Source organism: Lolium rigidum, chromosome 6, assembly GCF_022539505.1.
Source record: "Lolium rigidum isolate FL_2022 chromosome 6, APGP_CSIRO_Lrig_0.1, whole genome shotgun sequence".
NCBI classification, from domain to species: domain Eukaryota; kingdom Viridiplantae; phylum Streptophyta; class Magnoliopsida; order Poales; family Poaceae; genus Lolium; species Lolium rigidum.
In genome coordinates this window covers 35,804,820-35,831,031 of record NC_061513.1, presented here as the reverse complement: position 1 = coordinate 35,831,031, position 26,212 = coordinate 35,804,820, and the positions used below count along the sequence as shown (strand labels likewise).

At 46.0% G+C, this 26,212-nt stretch overlaps 3 protein-coding genes across 3 annotated transcripts; all 3 read right to left on the bottom strand.

Annotated features, from left to right (window-relative positions):
• Window positions 1-1,701: 1,701 nt before the first annotated feature.
• Window positions 1,702-3,174, bottom strand: LOC124667989 (putative F-box protein At2g16220). Its single transcript, XM_047205202.1, has one exon. It carries the CDS (start codon window positions 3,146-3,148, stop codon window positions 1,979-1,981), a length of 1,170 nt encoding a protein of 389 aa, XP_047061158.1. The 5' UTR covers window positions 3,149-3,174; the 3' UTR covers window positions 1,702-1,978.
• Window positions 3,175-10,116: 6,942 nt separating this feature from the next.
• Window positions 10,117-11,526, bottom strand: LOC124662879 (putative F-box/kelch-repeat protein At1g15680). Its single transcript, XM_047200661.1, has one exon. It carries the CDS (start codon window positions 11,513-11,515, stop codon window positions 10,409-10,411), a length of 1,107 nt encoding a protein of 368 aa, XP_047056617.1. The 5' UTR covers window positions 11,516-11,526; the 3' UTR covers window positions 10,117-10,408.
• A 1,138-nt stretch (window positions 11,527-12,664) lies between these two features.
• On the bottom strand, window positions 12,665-15,473 carry LOC124662880 (15-cis-zeta-carotene isomerase, chloroplastic-like). Its single transcript, XM_047200662.1, has 4 exons — window positions 15,075-15,473; window positions 13,830-13,976; window positions 13,528-13,737; window positions 12,665-13,377 (listed from the first exon to the last, which is right to left on the bottom strand). The coding sequence occupies exons 1-4, from the start codon at window positions 15,471-15,473 to the stop codon at window positions 13,042-13,044; spliced, it is 1,092 nt and encodes a 363-aa protein (XP_047056618.1). The 3' UTR covers window positions 12,665-13,041.
• Window positions 15,474-26,212: the final 10,739 nt, after the last annotated feature.

Sequence of the window (26,212 nt, the reverse complement as noted above, 5' to 3'; positions counted from 1 at the left end):
TCTCCCATTTTCCATTCTCTCATCGGTCCATTGTCACGGTGAGAGTGATACTAGTCCAAAAATTGTGGGAATCGTCTTCGTACTGATATAATTTTGAGATGGCACAACGAAGATTGACACTTGTAACAGCTGACTTCGTTTTACTTTAATGATGGCCTGCCATCGTGCGGATGAAACTCTGCATTGCTGATCCACGTCCCTGTGCTCCTCACCCTAAAGCCAGAGCCAGGTGAGGCAGAACAGGAACTGTGCCCAGCATTGGAGGGGGTAGTGTCTATCAATATACATCAACAGAAGACAAGGCAGTAGTGAGCTCAAGGAGTGTATCCAACAAGACCGGGACAGCAGAAAGTATATCTGGATCTTGTATATAAGACACTCACTGATGTGTTGTGACAGGCACATTCCATTGGGGAAAAAAAGCACAGTTAACTTCATGCCACTGAGTTCTAGCTTCAATGCAATATAGCTATTCCATGAGGATCTAGATTTCCTGGCTAGAGATTAAGAACGACCACCCATGATATTGGAGAAAAATATCTTTCTTAGATGAAGTTATGGCCTAGCAGTCTGCATCACTGCACACACTGGTAGTACCCAACAGTAGATAAAAAAAAACTGCGGAAAAAAAGCCAAACAGTCGAATGGTGAAATGATCAGACATTACATTCCTATCCGGGAGTTAACTTCTACCTTGTATTATTAGTTGGTCAGCAATATTCAGATAAAAAGAGCAGTTAAGCAATACAATGTCCTTTCGTAAAAACAAAAGCAATACAATGTCGATATTTTCCTTAGGGACACCCGGCAGTTAATTCTACCTTGTATTATTCACTGCATAAATATCAATTTCAGTTGTTTCGGAGGTCCAGGTGACCCACCCCTCGAGCACAAAAGACCAGTCTTAGAAGGAAATTCTTGGAAATAAGGCAGGCACCATGCAAAGATCATCATATGCAGAGTAGAAAATTGCTAAGAAATAAACTGTCGCAGCTTGCTCAAATCAGATTAAAGAAATATGATTGGATAATCTGATGATAGAATTGTTGATTGGTATCACGCAACAGACACAAGAATAAATCAACAGCAGTCAAAAAGCTAACAGCTGAATGGTGAAATGATCAAACATTACTTTCCTCCTTGCCTAGTCAGTAGTCAGCACTGTTCCAATAAAAGAGCAGGTACAAGTTGGAAATATTTATAGGGACAACTTAAAATCAACTTATTACAATCATTATACCGATCCCAAACGACAGGCTAGTCATGGTATGAAATTCATGAAAATAGAGCAGGCACCATACAAAGAACTAGTATATGTAAAACCAACAGAAAGAGAAAGCATCTGCAATCAAAATTTCATAATTCAGGTGGAACCAAACCCATCATTCACTACATATGTATTGCAACAAACGAATTGTCCAATTAAATAAAAATAGCTAGGAAGAAATGACATAAATCCAATTCCAACTCCAAAAAAGTGTATCCTGACCATCTGCTATGGAACTCCAGGAAAAGCACCTTACACAAAGATCATTTCATTATTAACTGGAGATCAAAAATAGGATGGTGACATTCAGTATCATGACAAAGCAAAAGGAGATCCAAATGCAAAACTTGCAACATATACAAAATTGAGAAAATATGCATCAACATAATTCAGAAGTTAAATTTTAATGAACAAAACAATTGTAATATACATGATTGAAGTACTAGGGTGTTACACGACTGCGCGGACTGCTAACAGCCATGAATATATACAAGTAAACGGACACAAGCAGAATTTCTAAGTTGACTGAACAGCTAACCAGATGAAGCCAGGTCCAGGCATGACTGCACTCAAGCACCGTCTTTAACCATCACAACTTAAGAAAGATCTACCCAACTCACTTTTGGTCCTACTCAAGACGTAACTCCAATAGTATAATATCATTAGAAAGATGGACAAATGCGAAGCTACACTATGCAAGTAAGAGATTTATTACCCATCTGCCAATGCCTCCGAGAACAAGGGAACATATGGAAGATAAGGAGTCTTGCCCCACTGATTTTGACAATCCCGTCCAAGTTGGCATATAAAACACAGCTTTCTGCGATCCAGTTCATACGACATTAGTGTGTTCTCGTGCCCACAAACTATGAAAATCACATTGCGTTCTGGGTGGAATGAGATGAAACTGAAATGATCTGCAAATGACGAATACCGTGCTCCAAACAGCTCCAGGAGGCTGACATTGTGCTTCAAAGTCCACTCTTCAACATTGTAGTCCTCAAGAGCCCAGACTAATAGTTCAGAACCAGCATAAATATTTGCGAGATACAACTGTCCCTGTGATACAAAAATAGCATCGTCTCGGGCATCATCATAGTACGGCGGCACACGAATATCAATGAACCGCCATTCATTTCCTTCCACGTTAACAGCTGCTATAAACTTATAAGAGGTAGCCGAATGCAGGATCCCGTTTAAAAAAACGCCTTTTGAATCCTTGGGTATTGCAAATGCAAAGCTGTCCAGGCTTTGATGCTTCCAAACTCCAACTGCAGACGAGTATATCGCCAGTGTTTCAATGCGTCCGTCACAGGGGGTTAGCTCAGATTCATCTATACCCCATGCCTTCTCATCAATGAACTCAAACACATGGAAGTGAGAGGAGACCGTTGGGTCGAATCCGAGGCGAGCGACGTTTACCTTGCTGGACCAATCGGTGGCAGACACAAGGACCCATTTCTGCGTGGCCGGGTTGCACACCACGTAGTCCAATGTCTTGCGATCAGCTGTCTTCCAACAGCGGCAGAGGAGAAGTCCATTACAGCAGTCCAAGATGTCAAGGCTGTCGTACCGGGGCAGGAATGATAGTGACGGGTCGACGAGAGGGCCGCCTTCCCCAGAGACCTTGGTGAAATATCGAGCTGTGTTGGGGAACTGGTTGTTGTTGCAGCCATCGTGGAAGAAGCCGGCGAGGGGCTGGGGCAGCTTCTTGCGGTGGTCGGGGTGGGAGAAGAGGTCGCGCCAGCGCGTGGAGACGCACTTGCAGCAGCAGGTGGACTTGTAGGGCAAGCGCGAGATGATATCCACGAGGATGTCGTCGTTGAGCTTGGACATCGGGTCGCCGCCCATCAATTCCCCCTCCATGGGGTCCTGCGCCATCGCCGTCTGTTGGTAGAGACGAGGGGCGCCGAATCTGCAGAACGGAGAAGAGGATTAGAAATTCGTCGTGGGTAGAGCGTGTGGGGAGAGACCAAGTGCTTATTGCGCGAGCTGGGAAGCGAGGAATGGCGAGAGCGACGGTTTGGGTTCGTGTGCGAATTGCGGAAGTGGGGATTTTTTTAGGGAACTCACTGCACAGGTGGGAGGTGGAAGACGAACGATGGGGGAAGGCAGGTATCTGGTCAGTATTTCGCGGGAATGGGCCGTCAGACTAAAAATGCGTTACATAGCAGTGGAAATGTAGAACCAGACGTCCAGACCTACGACTCCACGGTAAGTTAACAGTGTCAGTGAACGAAAAATAAGTGGTGTTCCCTGAACAAAAAGTAGCGTGCCAACATAGCTAGCAGCACATCCTAACTAGTACAATCCTGGGTTTAAGAGCAGTCCACTGTCCCCCGTATGGACTCCGGGTTTAGGCCCATATGGGTCGTCCTCCGCCTTGACAATGGACGCCGCCGCCATGTACTTCGGCTGCGGCGTCCACTCCTGCTCGACGTGTTGGAGCTGGCGCGGCGAAGAAGGGTTGCGCCGTTCGCAGATAACGACGCCGCCGCCGCCATGGCGGCGCCTGTGAGGAGCCGCCTCCTCCTACTCGTCCTTCACAGTTGCCAAGAAACGTGGCGATGGCGTGTGCTACGGCGAGTACCTCGCCAAGGAAGGCGACAGCGTCTGACACCGCGCTGTCCACCTCCCCTAGCCTCAGCGACGGACAACACATGTCTGGCGGGATGGGTACCCCGCCGTCCACAGTGCGCGCGCCTCAGCGACGAGAAGCCAATGGTGGCCGAAGCCGTTGGCAGCGCTCACCTTCTTCTTCTTCGTGGTGGTCCATGGCGAGGACGTCAATGCTGGAGAGGATGGAGGAGGGCTATGGCTAGAATGTGCGTCGAGGAAGCGGTGCGGGGGTTTAAATTAACGCCGACGCTAAAGACGAGCAGGCGCCGATGAAGGCGAGCAATCGCTGAAGACGAGCAGTCTTTAACGGGCGCGGAAGGCGAGGAGGAAGACGACTCCACTAACACTGACGAGCCAGGTCCACAGCCAGGAGACATTTTCTGCGTCTTCTTCTCGCTTCATTCCCGCCAACACGCGGCCTGGGGACGCCGGATGAAGAGTTTGGCCGCGCCGACTGAAAAACTAATTTGGGGACCGCGGCTAGGCGCGATTTTGGCGTCGGCACTCCCCAAAGGCCTATTTAGTGGAGATGCTTCAAGTATACATCAAATATCGGAGTGCAGAAGTTAGTTCAAGGAATGTATTCCCACCATCACACGAAGTAGATATATCCAATTTTTAACAAATCTTATTTATGGGACAGAGAATACAACTATCCAATACAGCAATGAGCAGGCTATGCTATTCCATAAGGCAAAGTAATGGCAACTGCGCACATTGATCGTATGGAGCAGCAGAAGTGTATAGTCGACAGCCAACGAAAGCAACAGCTAACAAGTTAGAAGCATTTTCTCGATGCATAGCTAGTTTAGCCATCACTACCCCAATATGAAATCAGGTAAGCCGCTTGGGATTTACCATACACGGGATAGAAGTATTTCGAGGGAGACCACAATCTATGATTAATCTACTCAAACCTTGAAGCCAAATGTTTTTGGAGCGTCACTTCAGATTATAATACTAGGATAATCAGGTGACAAAGGTGAAACAAAAGAAAACTCTGGTTGATGATTAACAGATTAATATAATCCCAGCTTGTTCTACAGTTGTGATAGCTATCTTACAGTATTCAGAACCAGGTTACACTACAAATGTCACCTACTTCAGGTGGAAACCATCATCACAGCAGTGTTAACATCTGTAGAACATACAGATGTTTACTTCAGCAGACTTGACCGAAGTATGCAGCAGCAAAAAACAATAATTGACATCGAAAGAAAGCGAACATCTAAAGAGAAGGAAATTATCAAGCATTTCATAAGGCATGCCTAGGTTTAGCCAGCACTAGTCCAATATGAATCAGTAAGCAACTTGAGATTTACAATACAAGGTAGTCGGTAGACGCTGCTAGTGTTTACCCAAAATCTGAAGCTAAATATTTTGGAAGTGCCACAACAGATTACAATAGATAATGGAGCTATCTAACTGTATTTAGAACCAACTTACACTATAAAAAAAGTCCCCTACTTCAGGGAGAGGCCCAACAATTTCAACATCTGATATTCCAATAGAAACCTATCTACAAAATGAAATAAATCCAGTTTGAACTATCAAAACTGTATATATCCTTAACAGCATATTGATCATAAGAAAACACCTTGCATACACATCACTTCATCATTGAGAGGGGAAAACAAAATATTCCAAGGCATATTGTTAGCATCACAAAGCAAATGGAGATCCGCATACATGCCAGGATTATAGTTCTCCAAATACCAACAACGGCCAAGATTAACCAACAAGTTGCAATACAAATAAATTATTCACAAACAGAGAAGTAAGCAGAAACCAAAGTCATGATAGCAAAGACAATGATAAGTACAACAAAGCAATCATAGTATCCATGGTTAATGACTAGGCTGATAAAACTGCGTGAGAATGAGATACTTATATATACAAGTACAAAAACATAAGATAAGTTACCAAATAATGTGCAATAGCAAATAGCTAGCTCCATAGAGAGCGGAAAACAAAACTTTCAAAGCAACAACTATAGCTCTCCACACAAAAAAATGGAATTCAAGCATCACAAAGCAAACGGAGACCCACGTATGTGGCAGGACTATAGTTCTCCAAATGCCCAAAAGGCAACATTAACCAACAAGTTGCAACACAAATAAATTTTTCACGAGAGAAATAAGCAGAAACCAGACTCAACATATGACAATAAATTACAACAAAGTGATCATATATCCATGGTCAAGTACTGGGCTGATGAAACTGCATAGGCGACTTATACAAGGACACAAACATAAGTTCAGTTACTAATTAAGTGCCACAGCCAATAGCTAGCTCCATAGAGTCAGATACATTACTGCACTAAAGCACCATGAGCAACTGTTACAAGTTCATAAAGGTTTAATCGGAAAGGTAGACAATTGCAAAGTTGCGTTACGCAAATAGGACTTTTTAGGGCCCATCTGCTGATGACTCCATGTACAAAGGAACATATGGAATAAAAGGAGTCTTCGCGTCAACACTAAGATGTTCAAGTTGACAATCTCGTCCAAGTTGACGTAGGAAACGACGCTTCATGCAATCTATCTCATAGGACACAAGTGTGTTTTCCTGGCCATAAACTATGAAAATCATATTGCATTCTGGGTGGAATGAGATAACATTGTAATCAAGCGCTGAATAATCTGTTCCAAACAGTTGCAAGTGGCTGACAGTGTGCTTCAAGGTCCATTTTCCAAGACTATAATCCTCAAGAACCCATACTGATAGGTTGGACAGATCAGATTCAGAACGAGTATTACTTGCAAAATGCAATTGTCCTTGTGATACGAAGACATCATTGACAGGAGAATCATCATAGTATGGTGGCGAATGAGGAGTACCAATGATATACAAAAGATTTCCTTCAACATCAAATGTTACTACCATTCGATCAAATGCAGCCAAATGCATGACACAATTGAAAAAAACGCCTTTCGAATGTGTGGGTATTGCAAAATGATTGATCTCAACCGTTTGAATTTGATGCGTCCAAACTCGAGTTTTGGACGAGTAGGTCGCCACCGCTGCGATACGGCCATCCCAATCGCTTTGCTCGGACTCATCCATACCCCATATCTCCTCACCAATGAACTCGAACACATGAAAGTGTGAGGAGACGGCGGGTTCGAACCCAAGGCGAGCCACGTCCACATTGCTGGACCAATCGGTGGCTGGCACAACCACCCATTTCTCGGTGGCGGGATTGCACACCACATAATCCAACATCTTGGGGTCAGTAAACTTCCAACAGCGGCAGAGGAGGAGGCCATTGCAGCAGTCCAAGATGTCGATGCTACTGTATTTGGGAAGGAAGGATAGTGAAGGGTCGACGAGAGGTTCACCTTCCCCAGAGACGTTGGTGAAATAGCGAGCTATCTTGGGGAAGCGGTCTCTGTTGTAGGATTCGTAGAAGAAGCCGGCGAGCGGCTGAGGCAGCTTCTTGCGGTGGTCGGGGTGGGAGAAGAGGTCGCGCCAGCGCGTGGAGACGCACTTGCAGCAGCAGGTGGACTTGTAGGGCACGCGCGAGATGATGTCGGCGAGGATGTCGTCGGTGAGCTTGTCCACCTGGCTACCCTCCACGCCCTTCTTCTTCTCCTTGGAGCCCGGCGCCATCGCCGTCCGTGGAGACGAGGAGCGGCCAATCTGCGCACGCCAGGGGTTGGAGAGGTTAGAGATCCATCCCGGAGCGTGAGGGAAGAGAGGATTTACCAAATGCGTGGTACGCGAACCGCGATTGGGGGAGCGGCGGCGAGAGTGTCAGCAGCAGCCATCGCCGCCAGCGAGCGAGGGTTTGGATTTGGGCGTGCACAGCAGCGAGATGCGGCGGACGCGGAAGTAAAGACGACGGGGGGACTATTGTTTGCCTGTTTGGGCCGTGTCAGGCAAATTTCAATTTGCTGGACTGGGCCGCTTGAGTCTGACGCGCAGCATTTCAGAAATAAAATGTGTCACGACTAGAAAAAGATTTCTCCCTCTACTAAAAAAAGATCGACTGGAAAAAGATTTCCCTTTCGGAAGGGCAGCTCGTCAGATTTGCTCCGTGGTCGCGACGCGACGAAAGGCTTCCATTTGAGAAATCAAATCTAGAGAAAAAAAAAAGAGAGAAATAGAACAACTCACCACCATTCCGAGTGTATGTGTCGGCCCCATTTAGTTCCTTTTACCACAAATGACGAGCACGGAGATCACTTGCTGGTAGCTTCCTGACACCAGAAGCAACCACATGGAGGTATTGTTTTCAAATGGAGGCCAATCTAAATGCAGCCCTTTATTTTCAAAATCTTGAAAATTATATTGTAAGTTTCAATTTTTTATAAAAAAAACTAGATGTAGTAAATAATGCGTACTTCATACGTGCCAAATCTCAAGACAAACTATCACTCAAACTTCTTCATCCACAATAGGTGTTATGATTTCCACATCCCTCGTGTGATATTGCTCGCCCGACGACGCTTCGTGTGTGAAAGTGCTTCGGCCTCACTCACGCCTGGAGCGGTATCAGTTAGAGGAGGGTGTCGTGTCTATAGGTCGTGCGGGCATGTGCAGCAGTGCAGGTGCGGCAATAGTTTGTACTTAACACGGGTAGATCAACCAGGGTTCAAAGTTTCAATGAAATTTTAAGTTTTTTTTTTGTAATTTTGACAGGTACCATTATATTTGTTCCCTTAAAATATTGGTCTAGATTCAAACTATATTCAAATGAAATTTAGTTTCATTCAAGATTCATCTAGATCCAATAGAATTTAACGAAACAAATTTCTAAATTCCCATAATTTTGGATATGCAATGCAAGAAATAAATGTGATACTGTAATTTAAAATCCTGAACCAACTCTATCGGGTGCTCCATCAACTATTGCTACCACAGCCGACAATCATGGCACAAATAACAAACCCCATGACCCATTTAGTTTTATGAATCAGGTTACTACTTCGTTTGGAACACATGTAAGATAGTATGTTGTAAATACTTGATGTCTTGAAATCATGCTTTAGTCATGCTCTAATCGATGGGACCATTCAGGTGCATGTGATGATGCATATCGCATGGAGTGCTTGTCGTAATTGAAATTGCCAGAGTATTACATGTATCATCTCTGTTGCAAAAGAGTGTACCGACGAAGCATGTTCAAATTCAGGAGGCACTTAGACTTTTCTTCTTAACAATCTAGTTTTCCAACGCCACCATGGAGCTTGGCACACGGCACCTTTTTGTAAGAACAGTTTTCTGTTCTGTTCAAATTAAGGCTCGGGTTAGGCTTAAGCCTCATAATCTTCTTCCGCTGAACTGGCTCATTTAATATCCAGAGCCAGCCAAGGCAAAAACAGGGAAATATCAACAAAAAAATGTAACCAACATAGGTATCCTACAAACCTGCAGAGAATTGACTTGTGCACTAGTAACGCTCTACAACACATAGTGCAACATCGTGTTGGAGGGTTGTATTCAGCAATCAGTTAAAGCAATGCTCGTCCACAGCATGCATCTCCCATAAAAGAAAATATAACATGATCTTTTGTGAGCCACTGACAGATATCTCTATCAGGCACATTGCATAGAATTAGAAAGTCCAATTCTATTGCATAGAATTAGAAAGACAACAAATTCTAGTAGTTTGCAACCAATGCAACATCCAGCTTGACAATTCCATCGAGCCACCAGTGCATTAGTCTTACACAGCTGCAGCAGAAAAGAATGATCGACATTGGGCAAAAATTTACTTTATGGCAGCAAAATGCAGTTTTTGAGTGGTTAATAACCTCCACATCATGACAGGAGCATAAAAGACATTGTTCATGGGTAGGTAACCAACCCCAGCCCAGCATAATAGTCATAAGAACTTCACTGTCACTGCGTAGTCAGACCTGAAGTCAAATAATCCTCAGGTGTCACTTAAAGCGAAGCTAAGTTACAAATTTAAATCAATATATAGCATCCACATATTCTACAGTAGCTACCTTTCAGTATTAAATCCGCAAGTGGGCAGTAAAACAACATCTGCTACCAAGATTTACTCCAGATGGAAGCAATAAATCATATCAGCCGCTACAAATATGATGATCTGATGTTGGTTGCTGGAGCAAATGAATCATGAATATATCATAAGTATCTAGAGATGGCATAAACCTTGTTTGAACTTCCGAAACTAAACGAGATTATATAATTAGAGAAGTAATATATCGCAGAAAGACCATCTCATCATTGATGGGAGAATTCAGATAATGGGATTCACAGTTTCAGACATTAGAGAATGACAGACTAATCATAGTATCCATGGTAAACTACTAGGGTGATAATATATATTAGTACAAATATAGAGGCAGAGTTACTAAGTTAACTGAACTACAACAGCTATCTGCATGAAGTCAGGTACATAGTTCAGTCAAAACACCAGCAAAAACTACCACAACATCATAAAGGTCTTCTTCCCAAGTCAGTGTTGCTCGGATCCAAGACCTAGCTCCAGTCCAATATCATCAACATAAAGATAAGACAATTGTGAAGCTAAACAATTAGGGACTTCTAGTGCCCATCTGCCAGTGACTTCGAGAACAAGGGAACATATGGAATATAAGAAGTTATTGTGCAATCCCATCCAAGTTGACATATAAAATACAGCTCCCTGGAATCCATGTCGTAGGATATTAGCGCCTTCTCAGGCCCACTGACCATGAAAACCGCATCGTGTTCTGGATGGATTGAGATGACCTTGTAATACTTCCCAACTGATGAATACAATTCTCCAAACAATTGTAGGCAGCTAACACTGTGCTTCAAGGTACAATTTTCACCTTCAAGAACCCAGATTGATAGTTTAGAATCACCTTTACGTGTAAAATGCAACTGTCCTTGCGATAGATAAATACTATCAGGGGTATCCTCTCTGTATGGTGTCACAGGAGTAGGGATGAACCTCCAGTTGTTTCCCTCGAAGTCAACAGCAACAACCAGACCATAAAAGGCAGACAGATACAACGTGCCTCTTAAGAAAACGGTTCTTGAATCCACGGGAACTTCAAGTCCACAGGTCGACGCCCGAACTTTCTTCTCGCTCCAAACTCCAGCTTTGGACGAGTAGATCCCCACCTTTATGAAGCATGGGACTGCATAAGCAGAAGGTTCATGCCTTTTCCAGAAGACATCGGCAGGTACAAACTCAAACACATGGAAGTGAGAGGAGACGGCCGGCTCGAACCCCAAGCGGGCGACATTCACCTTGCTGGACCACTCAGTGGCAGGCACGACCAGCCATTTCTCGGTGGCAGGATTGCACACTACGTAATGTAATGTCTTGGGATCAGTCGGCTTCCAGCAGCGGCAGAGGAGGAGACCATTACAGCAGTCCAAGACCTCAACATTCTCATATTTGGGCAGGAATGGCAGCGAGGGGTCGACGAGAGGTTCTCCTTTTCCAGAGACGTTGGTGAAACGGCGAGCAATCCTGGGTAAGGGGTCACTGCTGTAGTCTTTAGAAAAGAAGCCGGCAAGGGACTGGGGCATCTTCTCACGATGGTCGGGGTGGGAGATGAGGTCACGCCAGCGCGTGGAGACGCACTTGCAGCAGCAGGTGGACCTGTAGGGCACGCGCGAGATGATTTCGGCGAGGATGTCGTCGGTTAGCTTGGACATCGGGTCGTCGTTCATCTCCATGGAGCGCGGCGCCATAACCGCCGATGCAAGAAACGGCCGATCTGCGCATAAGGGAAACGGAGGAGGAGGGGACGAGGGGTTAGAGCTCCATCCCGGCAGTGAAGGGAGCGTGAGGGAAGAGAGGATTTACCAGGTGGTTGCTGCGCGAACCGCGAAGCTAGGAGCTGCCGTATCAGGTGGTGCCATCGGCCGATCGGCGGCGACAGCGAGCGAGGGTTTGGGGTGACGGCGGCGAGAAGTGGAAGTGGAAGTGAGAGAAGACGGGCCGGCGCAGTGCACGTATCTGGACGCTATGTGGGCCGTTTGAGTCCAAACGATTTTGTACTGAATGGGCCGCGCGGAGATACATATCTGTTATTATTTCCTTGTATGAAAACAGGTTGCTATTTCAAATCGGATCGGATTGGATATTTTTATTACGATATCTTTTACCATATTTTTATGATGAATTTGAATCAGAGCGGATAATGCAGATTATATCGGATTACGGATATGGAGCGGATTTGGACCGGACTCGGATCGGAAACGGATTATTAAGCAAATATACACATAAAAAATAGAAGTATACTTTTTTTATGTAAAATATGTTTGTACTTATAGTTTATAGCTAAATGTACACACGTGTTCGTACAACAGCAAATTGCATGCTAATAGCATAAATATTTTAGCCGATGAACTAACTATATTGTTTAAATATTTAGGATTGGGCTAAATTTTTCGGATTATCCTCATTGAGGACCTCGAATAATCCGCAAAAAATGGCGGATAATTGGATAATACGTATACTGTATCCACCGGATATCAGCTTAAGCACTATCCGCATCCAAATCCATATCTGATGGATTTCGAAAAATGCATATCATATCCTCAAAAACATGCGGATTCGGAGCGGAAATTATCCGTACCATTTACACCCCTATTTCCAGTACAACCACCCAGCGAGCGCTCCCCTTCCTTTTTTTCATTGATAAGAAGTCAGAAACTCTTTTTCCGACATCAGTAAATATAGAAAATATATTGCTTGTTCAGTAAAATTAAATAGTACTCCCTCTGTTTTTATTTACCTGTGTTCTATGTTTAGTCAAAATCAACCTTTATCAAGTTCGACCAAAATTGTAGCAAAACATATTACATCCAAAAAAACAAAATTCATATAATTTAAAAATGCATTTTACAATGATTCTAACAATACTCATATTATACATTTAGAGGAGATGTTTGTTTCACATGTATTGCCATCCCTTTTTTTCATATCTCAAGTAAAATTGTTTTGGCAGTGTTACCATGGCTTTGCCCATCCCTCACAGCTTCAGTAGGGCAACTTCTGAATATTGTTTTGACAATTTTCATATCCCTTTCTGAAGCCTAGTGACGTTACAACATCAGCTGGCTACTTCTTTTGGTAGTCCTCTCTAACAAGCAAAAGCACCGTGTCTATTTTCTTTTGTTTCTGTTCGCTGACATGTTCAGGTAATAAACTGACATATGTACATCAGTCTGCATTGTTACCAGGGAAGTTTGTAGCTGGACGCTTGCATCAACGGATGTGCAAAGTATGCTCCCACAGTTAAGGCTGTGATCGTGATGTACGGTAACCGGATGAACTCCTTGTAATAATCCGCAGGTAGTTTCTGCCGTCCATCAACAATCGCAGCAAACGGCATGACACTAGTCCTCTTCTTCAAAACCTCAAAGGCTTCACCGTAGCGTGACGCCAGCCTCCTGTCGCCATTCCAGACACCAAATGCATGGTGACCAATCAACCCAACGGAGGCCGCAACAGCAACTGAGTTGCCCATCCATAGCGTGTGAGCTAAGCACCAAATTACCTGCCCAACAAACTGAAAGATAATTGATTGTTAGAATGCTACGGGATAAGGCATGTATTAGCATGATGCAAAAGTAAAAGGAAAACTAAATCTTAAACTTGTTTAGCACAAAAATAATTAATGACCCATATATATCTATAGGCATGGCCTTTGAGAAACTACCTGTGGATGTCTTGTGATGCGCATTATCCCGGTTTCCCACATGTGTAATTTTGGCTTGTCCACAGCTGCCACTTCTAACAGATTGAAAGTAGATGGGTACAAAAATAAGAATGAGATGAAAGACGAGAGCCAAACAAGCTCGTGGACGCCTGGGACGCCTTGAACTTGCCACAGCTGAATACCATCATAGCGATGATTTATGAAGTAGACCTGCAAGATAGGACAATTTTTCTAAGATACTCGAAGGCTTAGCAACTTAGATACCATCTATGAAAAGAAGAAACCCTGTACCAAGCACTCACAATAGTACTAACTGCTAGCGGCAGTGACAATCCAGCAAACAGCACACGGTAGGCTCGCTCCCCTATTATTTTTTCACCAGTTTCACGAAAGCTTGCCAGACCACTATGGGCTACAGCAAAGATGATGGTAAGGAGCAGCAAAACGACCTGCAATGGAAGGACAGAGGTTAAGGATATATGTATCTACACCGTTACAATTACCTAGCTAACAAGCAGTAGGTAGAGTATATTACTTCCTGTATTCCTAAATATAAGACAGCTTTGGCAAGTCAATTTGGCTTGCAAAAACATCTTATATTTAGGAACAGAGGTAGTACCATACAAGATGTTATTATTTTGGTCGATCATGATGCCATCAAAGCACAAACAAAAGCAGCACAATCAGTAAAATATAAATATAAAGGAAATTCGTAGGGACTGAATAATTAAATGGATCATATAAATGGTTGCAATGCAATAAGATTTAGTATATTAGTCATCAACCGGCGCGCTTTGATAACTGAAAAAGCTGTACAGTAAGCCTGAAACCAATATGTCCACTTATGTCGAAGAAGGGCAGATTTCGGTAAGATTCATGCCTATGGCCTCACATATTTCAGATGTCAAGCACTATTGGAGTTCACAATAACCTATCTAGACGTTCTTTCAAGATTGTTAGGGATCCATTAAACTTAATGTGCATAAAGCTGGGTTACTCTTGTCTGTTTTCTTTGCTGAAACAGAACAGCATCCGGATGCCATTGCAGAGTAAACGACTCTAAGGATCGCGTTCAGGAGCATATAACAGGGTGCATATCTTACTTATTTTTTTAGTAGTTCTTCAGGCACCTGAGTGCAACCCACACAAATTCTAGCAGTACCATCATAGTGTCGACGGACTAAGTTTTCCCAGGTTCTTGCGTACGGCCTTGCATATTTAGCATAGCAAACACTAGTGGAGTTCCCGACGCAATTGAATTGAATGGTTCTTTCAGGATCGTGATTCGTGAGGGATGCATGAAGCCTAGTGTTATGTGCTCCCTAGTTGTTAGATTCCATTAATTGCCAACACATAGTAACATTTGAATGACATTGGAGATAGCTAGATTCCAGGAAGCACATTTAGGAGCTATATATCCTACTGGATTATATAGCAGCGCAGTTATCTAACCTGTAGTTGTAATTTGGGAACCACAGCTGAATGAATGAACGAATTGCTCGGCATAGGCAGCCAGTAGTGGAAGAGAATGGTGTGGAGGGACGCACCTCGTGGCTGTCGGAGATGGAGCCGACGGCGTCGAGGAAGCTGGTCCCGAAGCCGGTGTTCGGGTCAATCCAGAGGACGTTGAGGGCATAGAGCACGACGGCGAGGATCCCGCTGAAGTATGCCCAGGAGAGCACCCGCTGGTCGCCGAGGCGGAACACCGCCGAGTCCTCGCCCACGAGCCCCTCGCCCTCACCGTCCGAGCCCTCCTCGGCGCGGTCGACGGAGGCCCGGAGCGGGGCTGGGGAAAGGGCGCGGTGGCGCAAAGGGCGCAGAGGGGAGTACGCCGGGGCTGGGGAACTGAGGAGCGTTAGTTTTGGTGGGCGCGGGAGACGGAGGCGGTGGTGGTGGAGGAGGGGCGGTGGTGGGGCGGCGAGGTGGAGGCGGAGGTGGGAGGCCATGGAGAGCGGGGCGGTGGGGAGCTTGGGGGGCAGTGGCGGTGGTGGTGGTGGTGGGAGCGGGGCGCGGGAGGTTAGAGTGGTGGCGGCATCTTTGAGGTCGGGGTGGGAGGAGGAACAGAGGATGCGGTATTGGACGGACTAGTGTGGTGTGGCGCGGACGGCCGGCCGGAGTTTGGCTCCGTGGCTCCGTTTGGGTGGCTCGCTGACCCAGTGCGTGCGTGCGTGCAGCAAAAACACGCCCGACGGGCAACGGAAGCTGTCGTCATCCATCCATCCAAAAACCAAGTGTTGAAAATGAAACTTCAAATAAGAGCATCTCCACCGATAGAATTGGGCTCACACCAGCGTCGCCGGCGCGGTTTCAACCACAATAGAATCGTCCGCAACCCCATACCAGTCCCCTCACGTAGAAGATGCTTTACACCGAGCGGGTTGCCGGCGAAGAGATGCCGCACACATGGGCGGAGTCACCACCGGGTCGAGCATGGTCATTCGACCCCCCCTCAGTTTTTGACGAAAAAAAGACTCCCAGGCCCAGTCAAACCCAACCGGTATCGAATATCGAGCGACGGACGGAGCGACTGAGCGAGCACACCCCTGCCGACCCACACAGCAAGACCTAGCCCTGCCGCCGCCACGCCCCGCTCCGACGGCTCACCCGCCGCCCCGCCGTCCCGCCGCTTTTCCCATTCCGCCCCATCGTGTTTCCCCGGCCCACCGTCGCCTTTCCCCGCCCCGCTCCGACGGCTCGCCCGCTGCCCCGCCGCTTTTCCCCGCCGCCTTTCCCCACCCCGCTCTGGCGGCTCGCCCGCCGCCTCGCCGCTTTTCCCCGCCGCCCCGCCGCTTTTCCCCGCAGCCCACCGTGTTTCCCCAGCCTGCTGCCGCATTTCCCCGCCCGCCCCGCCCCGTCGTGTTACCACTTCCGCTGCTGGCTTCTTCGATGGATGCCGACGACGATGAGGAATCACGCAAGAGGGCACGCATACAGGTTGATTTCCCTCTTTTCTTGAGTTTTGATACTTGCTTGCATCATTACAAGGTAGAAATTAGGGGTAATTTCTAGTTTCCCTTTTCAATGTTGTAGGCAAATGTTCCTAAATTTTTTGATCTAGCAAACAAAATGAGATGGGCATATTTGTCGAGAGGCCGTACTCGTTTAGATGGTTATAATTTGTTGTACTTGATGAAATATGTAAATTGAATCTATTTGGACCTCTTTTGTTGAATACATTTGCTCTTTTCAGTCAAAAAAAAAATTTAGAGTTTAGTTTTGACCCCCTCAGTTTAATTCCTGGCTCCCTACGCAAGGTGGAGTCGACATGCTCCAAGACTGTCTACAATTTTTGCCGAGCCGTCATAACGGTGTTTGGTGGAGATTATTTGAGAGCACCGAGGGCAGATGATACATCTTGGATCCTAGCACAAAATGCCGACTGAGGGTTTCCTAGAATGCTCAGAAGCATCGACTGCCTGCATTAGGGTTGCAAGAATTGCCATTGTACTTGACCTCTGGATTTGGCATGGCAGGAACCCACAATGATATCAACGTGATGTGTTTGCCAGTCTAGTTAAGGGACAATCTCATGCCGTGAACTTTGAGGTCAACAACTACGCATACAACAAGGGGTACTATCTAGCCGATGATATCTGTCCAACGTATGCTATATTTGTGAAGACAATCCCTGCTCTAGCTTCAGAAATGGTCAGGAAGCAACTCGCAAGGATGTTGAGCGGTCTTTTTGGTGTGCTCCAGCAGCGTTTCGCCGTTGCCAAGTACCCTGCTCTCACTTGGCCGGAGTCTCAGATGTGGGAGGTGATGAGAGCTTGTGTATCATGCACTGTAGATGATGATCAACCACTTGATTACTAAGAGACTCTTGCTAAAGTTGAGCATGTACCCCAAGAGTTCGTAGCTTTTGTTCACATGCATGAAGAAATCCAAGATGTCGATGTCAATGCTCAACTTCAGGAAGATCTGGATGTGCATTTGTGGACGACGAGAGGAGCCACGAACACATGATTTAAAATTTAAATATTGTATTAATAATTCCATTTGTATTTGTGTTAAACTATGTTAAATTATTGTATGAATAAATTTATGTGTTCGAAAACTGTTTAAACTGAAAATATTGTATAGATCGTGTAAATAGGGGAAAAATGGGGGACGCCGGTGTGGGACGGCTGTCCCTAAAGTTCGGAAGGACGTACCGACGTCCTCCATACACTCGTGCCGGCGCACCTGCCTGGCTCCTATTTTAGGGCCGTCGGTGGAGATGCTCTAAACTCTCGAGTCTTGATTTCTGGACAGTGGGGTCAAATCGGTTGCAACTTTGTGTCACAAAATATTTTTGCACGCATGTGCTTGTTAGGAGCGCTGATAATTTTAAGAGGGCAGAAGCAAGATGAAGCTCATTTGCCTGAGATAGGAATACAGGATGTTACACAGCGCAATACTTGCCTGTGTAAAAGCAGAAGCAACTTGAGATAGAAACACAAGGTAGGCATCTTTTGCAGGGACATCTGATGATTCACTTCCAAAACTTAATCACAACAGACATGAGAGCGTAAGTGTCATTTCCAGCAAGTAATTTTGGATGTACAGGTGCACTGACCTCGTTGAACACAGCAGGTTAGTCACAGGCGAAATTCTTGCAAAGACAAAGAACACAAGACGAGGTGCCACTGCTTACTAGTAAAATTAAAGTGAGATATCTTTTTCAAGTCCTTAAGCGTCACTTCCAGCAAAGCTAAGCTAGGCTTCAGAAAAATACAATATGATTACCCAATCAAGGAATGCTAATTGGTGTAAGAAGAAGACTAGTTGTTTAATGCTTCTACGGTTGTGATCGCTGTGTTTCAGTTTCTCAAACTAGCAGGAAGTAGGAAGGTATCTACTAGCAAAAGATTCCTACTTCAGGTGGAATCCAATCATTCACATCAAACGTTGAAGGTCACTGAATAACAGAATAGTATACTAACTAGGATAATTTCTATCTATAAGTGACAAATCCAGTTCCAACTTCCAAAACTTCACACCTTATCTAAATAGAAAGAAAAATTGGGTACAGATAACTGTACTGTTTGCAAGGAGATAAACAAATACTCACATGCCATCTATACCTAATAATAAAGAAAATAAGGCTTCTTGTTCGTCCGTTTTTTGTTACCCCTATTTTTCATCTAAATTACACAAACTGCCACCGCTTAAGTCATCATAAAAAAACGGTTCATTGTGTTCCTTCCGTTCCTCGTCGTTTGAAGTTCGGCATCTATTCCTATGCTCGAGAACCTTTGGCCCGGCCCAGCCAATTCGAGCCTATAGAAACACTCCCAATCCCGATCGGTTTGCAGTGTTTGTCTCTGTGTGGTGCACAAACTCGGTTGGGGTTCCTCCCCTAGGCTATTTTTGTCTCACCACCGCCGCAGGAGCGCGTCTGAGATTATGACGTTGCCGACGTCTGTCCTTACTCCTTAGAGCACCGTTCTGAGCGCACCATCCTCGTCGGATTTTGCTACGAACGTGGAGGTCGGCCGCCTGCACCGGAAACCGCCGGATTCGAGCTCATCCACCCGCCGGGTCTCGATCTGGTTGGAGGAGAGTTCTGTCTCTAATAAATAAAACGCAAGGTGCCACGTGATCCCGGAGGAACAACAGGACCATGGTAGTCGGCTGCCATGGCTAGCGGCGGGATGGATTGCGGCCATGACGGACACCATAAGCTCCAGAAGAAAGGCCATGGCTTGGGGTGGCTCGGGGTCAACGACATGGCACCCAAACTCCAGCCAGCGGGATCTCATTGGCGTGGCCATGGCGGGTGCTGTGAGCTAAGGACGACACAATCGAAAAGCAGCTGAACTCTAGGCCCACCCTGGGAATCAAACAAATCAGAAGCAGATGCACGCCTTTGTAATTTTGTATGCGTCCGCATTGTTGATGCCTGGATGATCGATAGGAGCAGCTGTTCACGTTCTTCCTGGTTATTGCGTTGGTGAATTAACGAGGAAGATGGGGAAAGTAGAAGATCAAGATACAGAGCAGGGGTCTCAGGATCTACTTCCTCCGTTGTTTAAAAACTGCACAAAACGGTCCAGCTTCAAGATAATTTAAGGTCCATCTTGCAGTGTGTTTCTGGATTTTTCAATTTTCAGTTAAATCTGATATATATTGGTTTTACAGCCATGCGTTTCGCTATATGAATATGCTACAATTTTCATCCTGTTGAATGTGATTTGCTGTACATTTTAGTTTATCTGTAATCGAAACAAGGGATGCAAAACTCCAGGCTTCAAAGAAAGATACATGTATTTTCTGGGATGATGACGAGAATAATGAAGGTTGATTGCTTGCTGTTAGCTGCACCATACACAGACAATATTTATGGAGGAAAAGCTAGGCATGCCCTCAAGGGATCTAAATAAAGTTTTGAGCCAAGTTCAATTGCTCCATCAAGTTTTACCTCCTACTTTGATTTCTCTGTGTGGTAAGCTAGCTTTGCCATTGGAAGTTCACGGTTGGAATATCTAGACTAGGAGTGAAGTGATTGGGCCTTACAGTTCTTGCTTCGCTGTTGCTTCTACTGAATCTGATTGAGGTTGTTTCTGAACTTGTGCTGAAAGTACAGGCATGCTTCTCCTTGGATTTTTCCCTATTTTGCTTGTACACTGGTGCAAGAGTCCTTACGTCAAGCTCCAAGTACCGCGGCCCCCTGCCCTCCCGTCTTGCCCAAGTGCAGATCCGCAGTCTCAATTCCGTCTCGACGTCTCCGTGGTCGACCAACAAATCAAATGGTTGCATGTCACTGCTCCCCTTCTCTGGTTGAACATAACTTGCTCTTGCAAATATTTTGAGCTTTAACAAGTGATTTGGTAGTCACGTTGGTGTAATGATAGATCATGTAGGTGAACGTCTTCGATGTTAGATATCCCGCGCGGAGCTGTACCATTTTTCCTGTGGATGAAGATCAACAGTACTACCTGCACGACTCGATTTTTTAAAAAGGAGCTGTTTGTTTCTGCATTTTGGCAGCATGGTGGTGCTGTAGCTTGATCGCCAATGCACGGGATGGTGGCCATCAGTTGCACACACCAGCTCAACATCCTCGCTACAGCACACGGCGCGCGCATTAACGGAAGTCGTTTCTCGATCGATCTTAAGTAGGTACCTACCCTCCGCGGAGATTGCAAACACAGTCTTTTCGGGTTCAAAACTTCAATGAAATTTCAATGAAATTTCTGAAAATTTGGTAATTTCAGTGGTTATCGAAATAAGTATAATTTTACCTAATTTGTCGTACTATATTTAGGTCCAGATCAAATTATTTTTAAATTTATCCATTTTTTGTTTAAATTCAACAAAATTTGATAGAGAAAAAATCCGAAATATTTTACGAAAAGCCTAAAACTTTTAATTTTGAAAATTTTGGTGGGTTTCAAAGTTTATCTCTTTCAGAATTATCTATCACTGCTTCCGATCGGCTCCACTGTCATAGCCATCTTCACCAGGAAATGTCCCAATTAATTAGCATAATCTTGACTTGCAGAGCTGCCGCCCCAAGGTGTACCTGGCCAGCCTCGACAAGGACTTGGCCGACTTCTTTGTTGTCATGGTTGTAAGAGCAAAATTCATACACCAAGTTTTGTGTGTTTGATGACAACACTTGAGTAATCTCACCGTGTGCCTTGAGTATCATTGTTAGATTTGCAAGTACACGGTGACCTCGCCGGACGCGTCAAGATCAGAAGACTGAAGCGTAGTTGATAGGTTTTCCGGTTTTGTGTGCGTTTAGCGAGGTAACAAAGTTGGAGAGAAAAAGGGAAGAAAACCAGTTTTAGCCAGGCCGGTACTACCGGTACCTGAAGCGGTAGTACCGCTACCCCTATAGGTACCGCTCTCGGTACCGCTCTGAGTTCTGCGCTGAATTCGTCCCCCAGAACAAGTTGCGGTACCCCTGCAGTACCTGGGGCGGTAGTACCGCTCACGAGCGGTAGTACCGCTCAAGGTACCGCTTGAGGTACCGTAACGAGTTACGGTCGTACCGCTTCGGTACCGCTCTGGATCCAGTAAGGTCTGGACCCTATTGCGGTACCACGAGCGGTACCGCGGGCGGTAGTACCGCTCTGCGTCCTTTGACCAGATCTGGGGTGATTTCGAACTCAGGGCGGTAGTACCGCTTGCACCAAAGCGGTAGTACCGCTTAGGCCAAACCTGGGTGTAACGGTTGGATTTGGAGGAGCCTATTTAAGGGCCCCTTCTTCCCCACCCGATTTTATCTCTTCCCCTTCTCTCTCCTCCATTGTTGCTTGAGCTTAATCCTTGTGGATCTCCTTCCCCCTCCAACCAATCTTGCCCTAATTTTGAGGATAGGTGGAGGAGACCCCGATCTATAGTTTTACCAAGAGAGATTTCACAAATACTAGCTATTCCTTAGTGGATCTTGGTGGTAGGGTTCCTTTGGTGGATCTTGGAGAAGAGTTCCTTTGGTGGATCTTTGGGGAGTTCCTTTGGTGGAGCCTTGGAGAGTTTCTTGGTGGAGCCTTGGAGAGTTTCTTGGTGGAGCATTGGAAGAGTTCCTATGGTGGATCATTGGTGATGGGTTCCTATGGTGGAGCATTGGAGATGTGCAGCTATGGAGTCTAGCTTGGTGATGTACTAGCTCCATAGGGTGTTGGGAGCATCCTTGTATGTGTGGAGCTCGCCCCAACCTTGTGAAGGAATCACCGCCTCGACCGGTGCCTTAGTGGAAGAGGGAGAGCACCTCCGTGGAGCTCTCTCGAGGAAGAGGGTGAGGCCTTCCTTCGTGGTGTGGCCGCCTAGTCTCTTGTGTGAGACTAGCACCTCCTCAACGCGGACGTACCTCCTTTAGTGGAGGGAGCTGCGGGAAACAAACCTCGACTCGCCTCGCGCCCCCGGTTGTCTCGCTCCTCACTTTTGTTATCTTGTTGATTCCTTTACATGTTGCACATGTTCTAGCTTTATTGTAGGATCACCCCCATTGCTAAAAGTCACACCTTTACCTTCCGTTGCATAAAACTTGAAAAAGACTAAAATTTGCCGTAGCGCCATTCACCCCCCCCCTCTTGTTCGCTACGATCCGTTCAAGTGGTATCAGAGCAAGGTTTTCTTGCTCGGGCTTTACCGCCTAAGAAATGGCCGAACAAGAGACGGTTGTGAATGGGTCACCTTCTCTTGAGCCACCCGCTCCATCATCGCCCATCGATTCCACGACGGCTACGTTGGATGACCTCAAGAAATTGGAGTCATCCATCGTTGCCCAAATGAAGACGATGATGATGGAGTTGGTGGTTCAAAAACCAAACCCTCCTCCAAAAGCAAGTGCCGAGGATCCACCACCAAAAGCCAACACCCTTCCTCTTGTTGATTTTGTCGCGGAAGCGACAAAAGATACACAAAAGGAAGGGCTTGGGGATACCGGCACTTCAACAAAAGGGAAGGATGATGACACACCGGTTGAGGAACGTCAATGGAGTTATCATGCGGTGCCACCACCAAATGATTACACCATCAACGTTCCGATACCGATGCCGCATATCTTGTCACATGGTTCACCACCGTTACTCGAGTCAAACAACTTTGAGAATTGGCAATTCTTAATGCGTTCACATGTGCGCAGCGCTTCTACCGAGCTTTGGCGTATCATTGAGGAGGGCTATTCACCACGAGATCCCAAGAAGATGACAAGGAGAGATGTGGTGGATGACCAACTCAACGCCACCGCCATCAACATGATTCATATGGCCATCTCCCCCAAGGACCGCGCTCATATCCGCTCGCTCAAGACCGCCAAGGAAGCATGGGACAAACTTGAGAAGCTCTTCCTCGGCAATGCAAGCATCCAAAGCTCTCTCTTTGATGAAGTGAACAACATGGCCGACAACTTCGTCATGATTGAAGGAGAGACCCCCGAAGAAATGTACCGACGCCTCATCGCTCTTGCCGTGCAAAAGCAAGATCTTGGAGCAACGTTCGTGGATGACTATTGGATCAAGCGCAAGTTCTACAACGCTCTCCTCCCTTATGAGGAAGTGAAGTTGACGGCCATCCGCCAAAACGCCTCCTTCCGTACTATGACATCCGACGAAGTCCTTAGCGAAGTCATTTCTATGGACATCTCCAAGAAGAATGCGGAGGATCTTGTTGCTCGCGCCCACAACTCCCGCAAGCCCAATCTTGCATTGAAGATGAAGGTGCATGAAGCTAGTGAAAGTGATGAGGATCCCGTTGAGTGGGGTTCGGATGATCTCAAGCTCAACTACCATGAGCACATGGCTCTCGCCGCCAAGAAGGTTTGGGATGGAAACATGTCCCAAAACACAAGACCAAGAAGATCACGTGATTCTCCAAGAAGACCCTCCAAGAGCCCAAGAGAAAGGACAAGGGGAAGAACATGCTACAATTGCGGTGACAAGAATCATTTTGTCGCGGATTGTATGTTTGAGAGAAGAGAAGATCATGGTGGAAAGCTTATCCCAAAGGATAGGTACAAGCCTCTCTCCAAGGGATTCTCCAAGTTCTCCCCAAGGTCCGATGACGACAAAGTCTCCTCCAACAAGAAGCCTAGAGCCTTCATCATCCGTGAAGAGTACACCTCCGATGAAGATGGTGAGCATGAGGACAAGCGCTCCAACAAGGAAGGAGAGGGAGTGGCCGCCATCGCCATTTCCACTCCCTCTACCTCCCTCTTCGACTCTCCAAATGAGAACCTCGTCACCAACAATGCACGGTGCCTCATGGCAAAGGTATCTACGGAGGTAAAATCCCCTTCCAAACCATCCTCTTCGACTAATGCCTCATATATTGATGATGCCACTAGTCTCACCATTAAACGTGAGATTATGGGTTTGGATTCCTTGGATTCTTTTCTCACTAACATGAAGGGGGGCACCAAGATCCATGTTGGGGCTCTCTTAGCCCAACTTGGTGCGGCACAAGATCTTATTGAGAAGAGGGAGAAGTTGGAAAGGGAAACGGCCTTTGAGCTCGCCAATCTCAAGGAGGAGCTTGATGATGAAAGGAATCTTCGCATGTCTCTTGGAGCTAGTGTCATTGTGCTTGAAGATAAGAATGAAGCCATTGTTTCACGTCTCACCAAGGATCGAGATCATGCTCTAGAGTTGGTTGGTGACCTCAAGAAGAAGATGCTCTCGCTCGAGGAAGTCAACAAAGCAAAACACGATGAAGACCCCGATTCTTCCCATGATGAGCTTGTGGATCAAGTTACTTCCTTGAGGAGGCACAATGCTCTCCTCTTGGAAGTCAATGCTCTTCAAGAAGAAGCCTTGGATGAGTACTACCGCTTGTTCAAATAGAAGACCTCATGTTTCAAAGAGAAGGCCAAGCTATTGAGTTTGAGTAGCAAGCAAGAAGAGTCGTTGGTGGAGTGTCTCCGCATGAGCAAGGAGAAGGATACATGTTGTGATCATGAGGAGCAAATTGCCGCCTTGAAGAGAAGGGAAGCCAAGCTCATGGAGATCAACTCCATGCAAGAAGAAACATTGAAGGAGTACTTTCCCTTGAGCAAGGACCGTGCATGTTGCACTCATGAGAGCGACATTGCCAAGATGGAAAATGACAAGCGCTTGCTCATGAAGTTGAACGCTCTCCAAGAAGAAGCATTGATGGAACACTTCCGGGTGAACAAGGCAAAGGAGGTCCAAGTGTTCGATATTTGCCATCCACACCCGGAACATGAAGATGAAGTCAATCGCTTGAAGGCCAAGGTGGAGAGACTCCAAGTTCAAGCCAAGTACTTGGAAGGAATCATTGAAGCCAAAGATGGAGCCAAAGAGGGCTCTTGCAATGAAGGAGGAGTGGCTACCAAGCCAAAGAGAAGGAGGAAGAGGAGGACCAAGAAGAAGATGGACAAGAAGAACATGGAGACCAACCGTGAAGGGAGCAATGCTAGCTCAAGAAGGGATGGAGTGTCCAACTCCGCCTCGACGGGTTTCGCCGGCTCTAACAACCCTTCTCATGTTCTTTTTGTTGATTACTATGGACATATTCGTGCTCGCTTTATTGGTCCTCCAAAGGACAATGTTGATTGGACTATTTGGGTTCCCAAAACCCTTGTTACTAACATGCTAGGACCCACTGAAAAATGGGTACCAAAATCCAAGACTTGATTCCTTGTAGGACTATGCTTCCGGTGGCGCTAAATGGGTGGTTGATACTACAAGAAATGTGCCATAATATGACGTTTTTTTTATGACTGGAAATCAAAATGTCATAGCTTTATGACGTTCCTAGCTTTGACCGTCCTTGGCCACTCCGGGGGGGCAAAACCCTAGAAAATCGTGACGTTATTGGGCAAAAACGTCATTGGCAATTTAGGTCAAAACGTCATTAGCAAAATTAAGTGGCCTACGACGTTTTTCCAATGCCGATTGCGACAAATCAATAGCGTCATTGGCATTTGGCTCAATACAATGGTATGTGTTTGGCTGCCATGTCATCCATTTTGCCTATGTGTCCCTTTTCGGGTCCCACGCGCCTCACACGTGTCACTTGGAAGCAAGCGGCTTGAACTAACCGACATGTAGGACCAAGCGATACTTGTGGGACAAAGGCGTCTTGTTATTTTTTTCTCTCGTGCCGTCCACCATTTTAATGGGCTGCCGGTGATATCCTCCTCTTTTGGGCTGTCCTCTACTAGGCTGCTGGCTGCTGGCCTACCCCACGGCGGCCCATCCGGGGGTTGAATTGCTGGCCCGACGGCCCATCC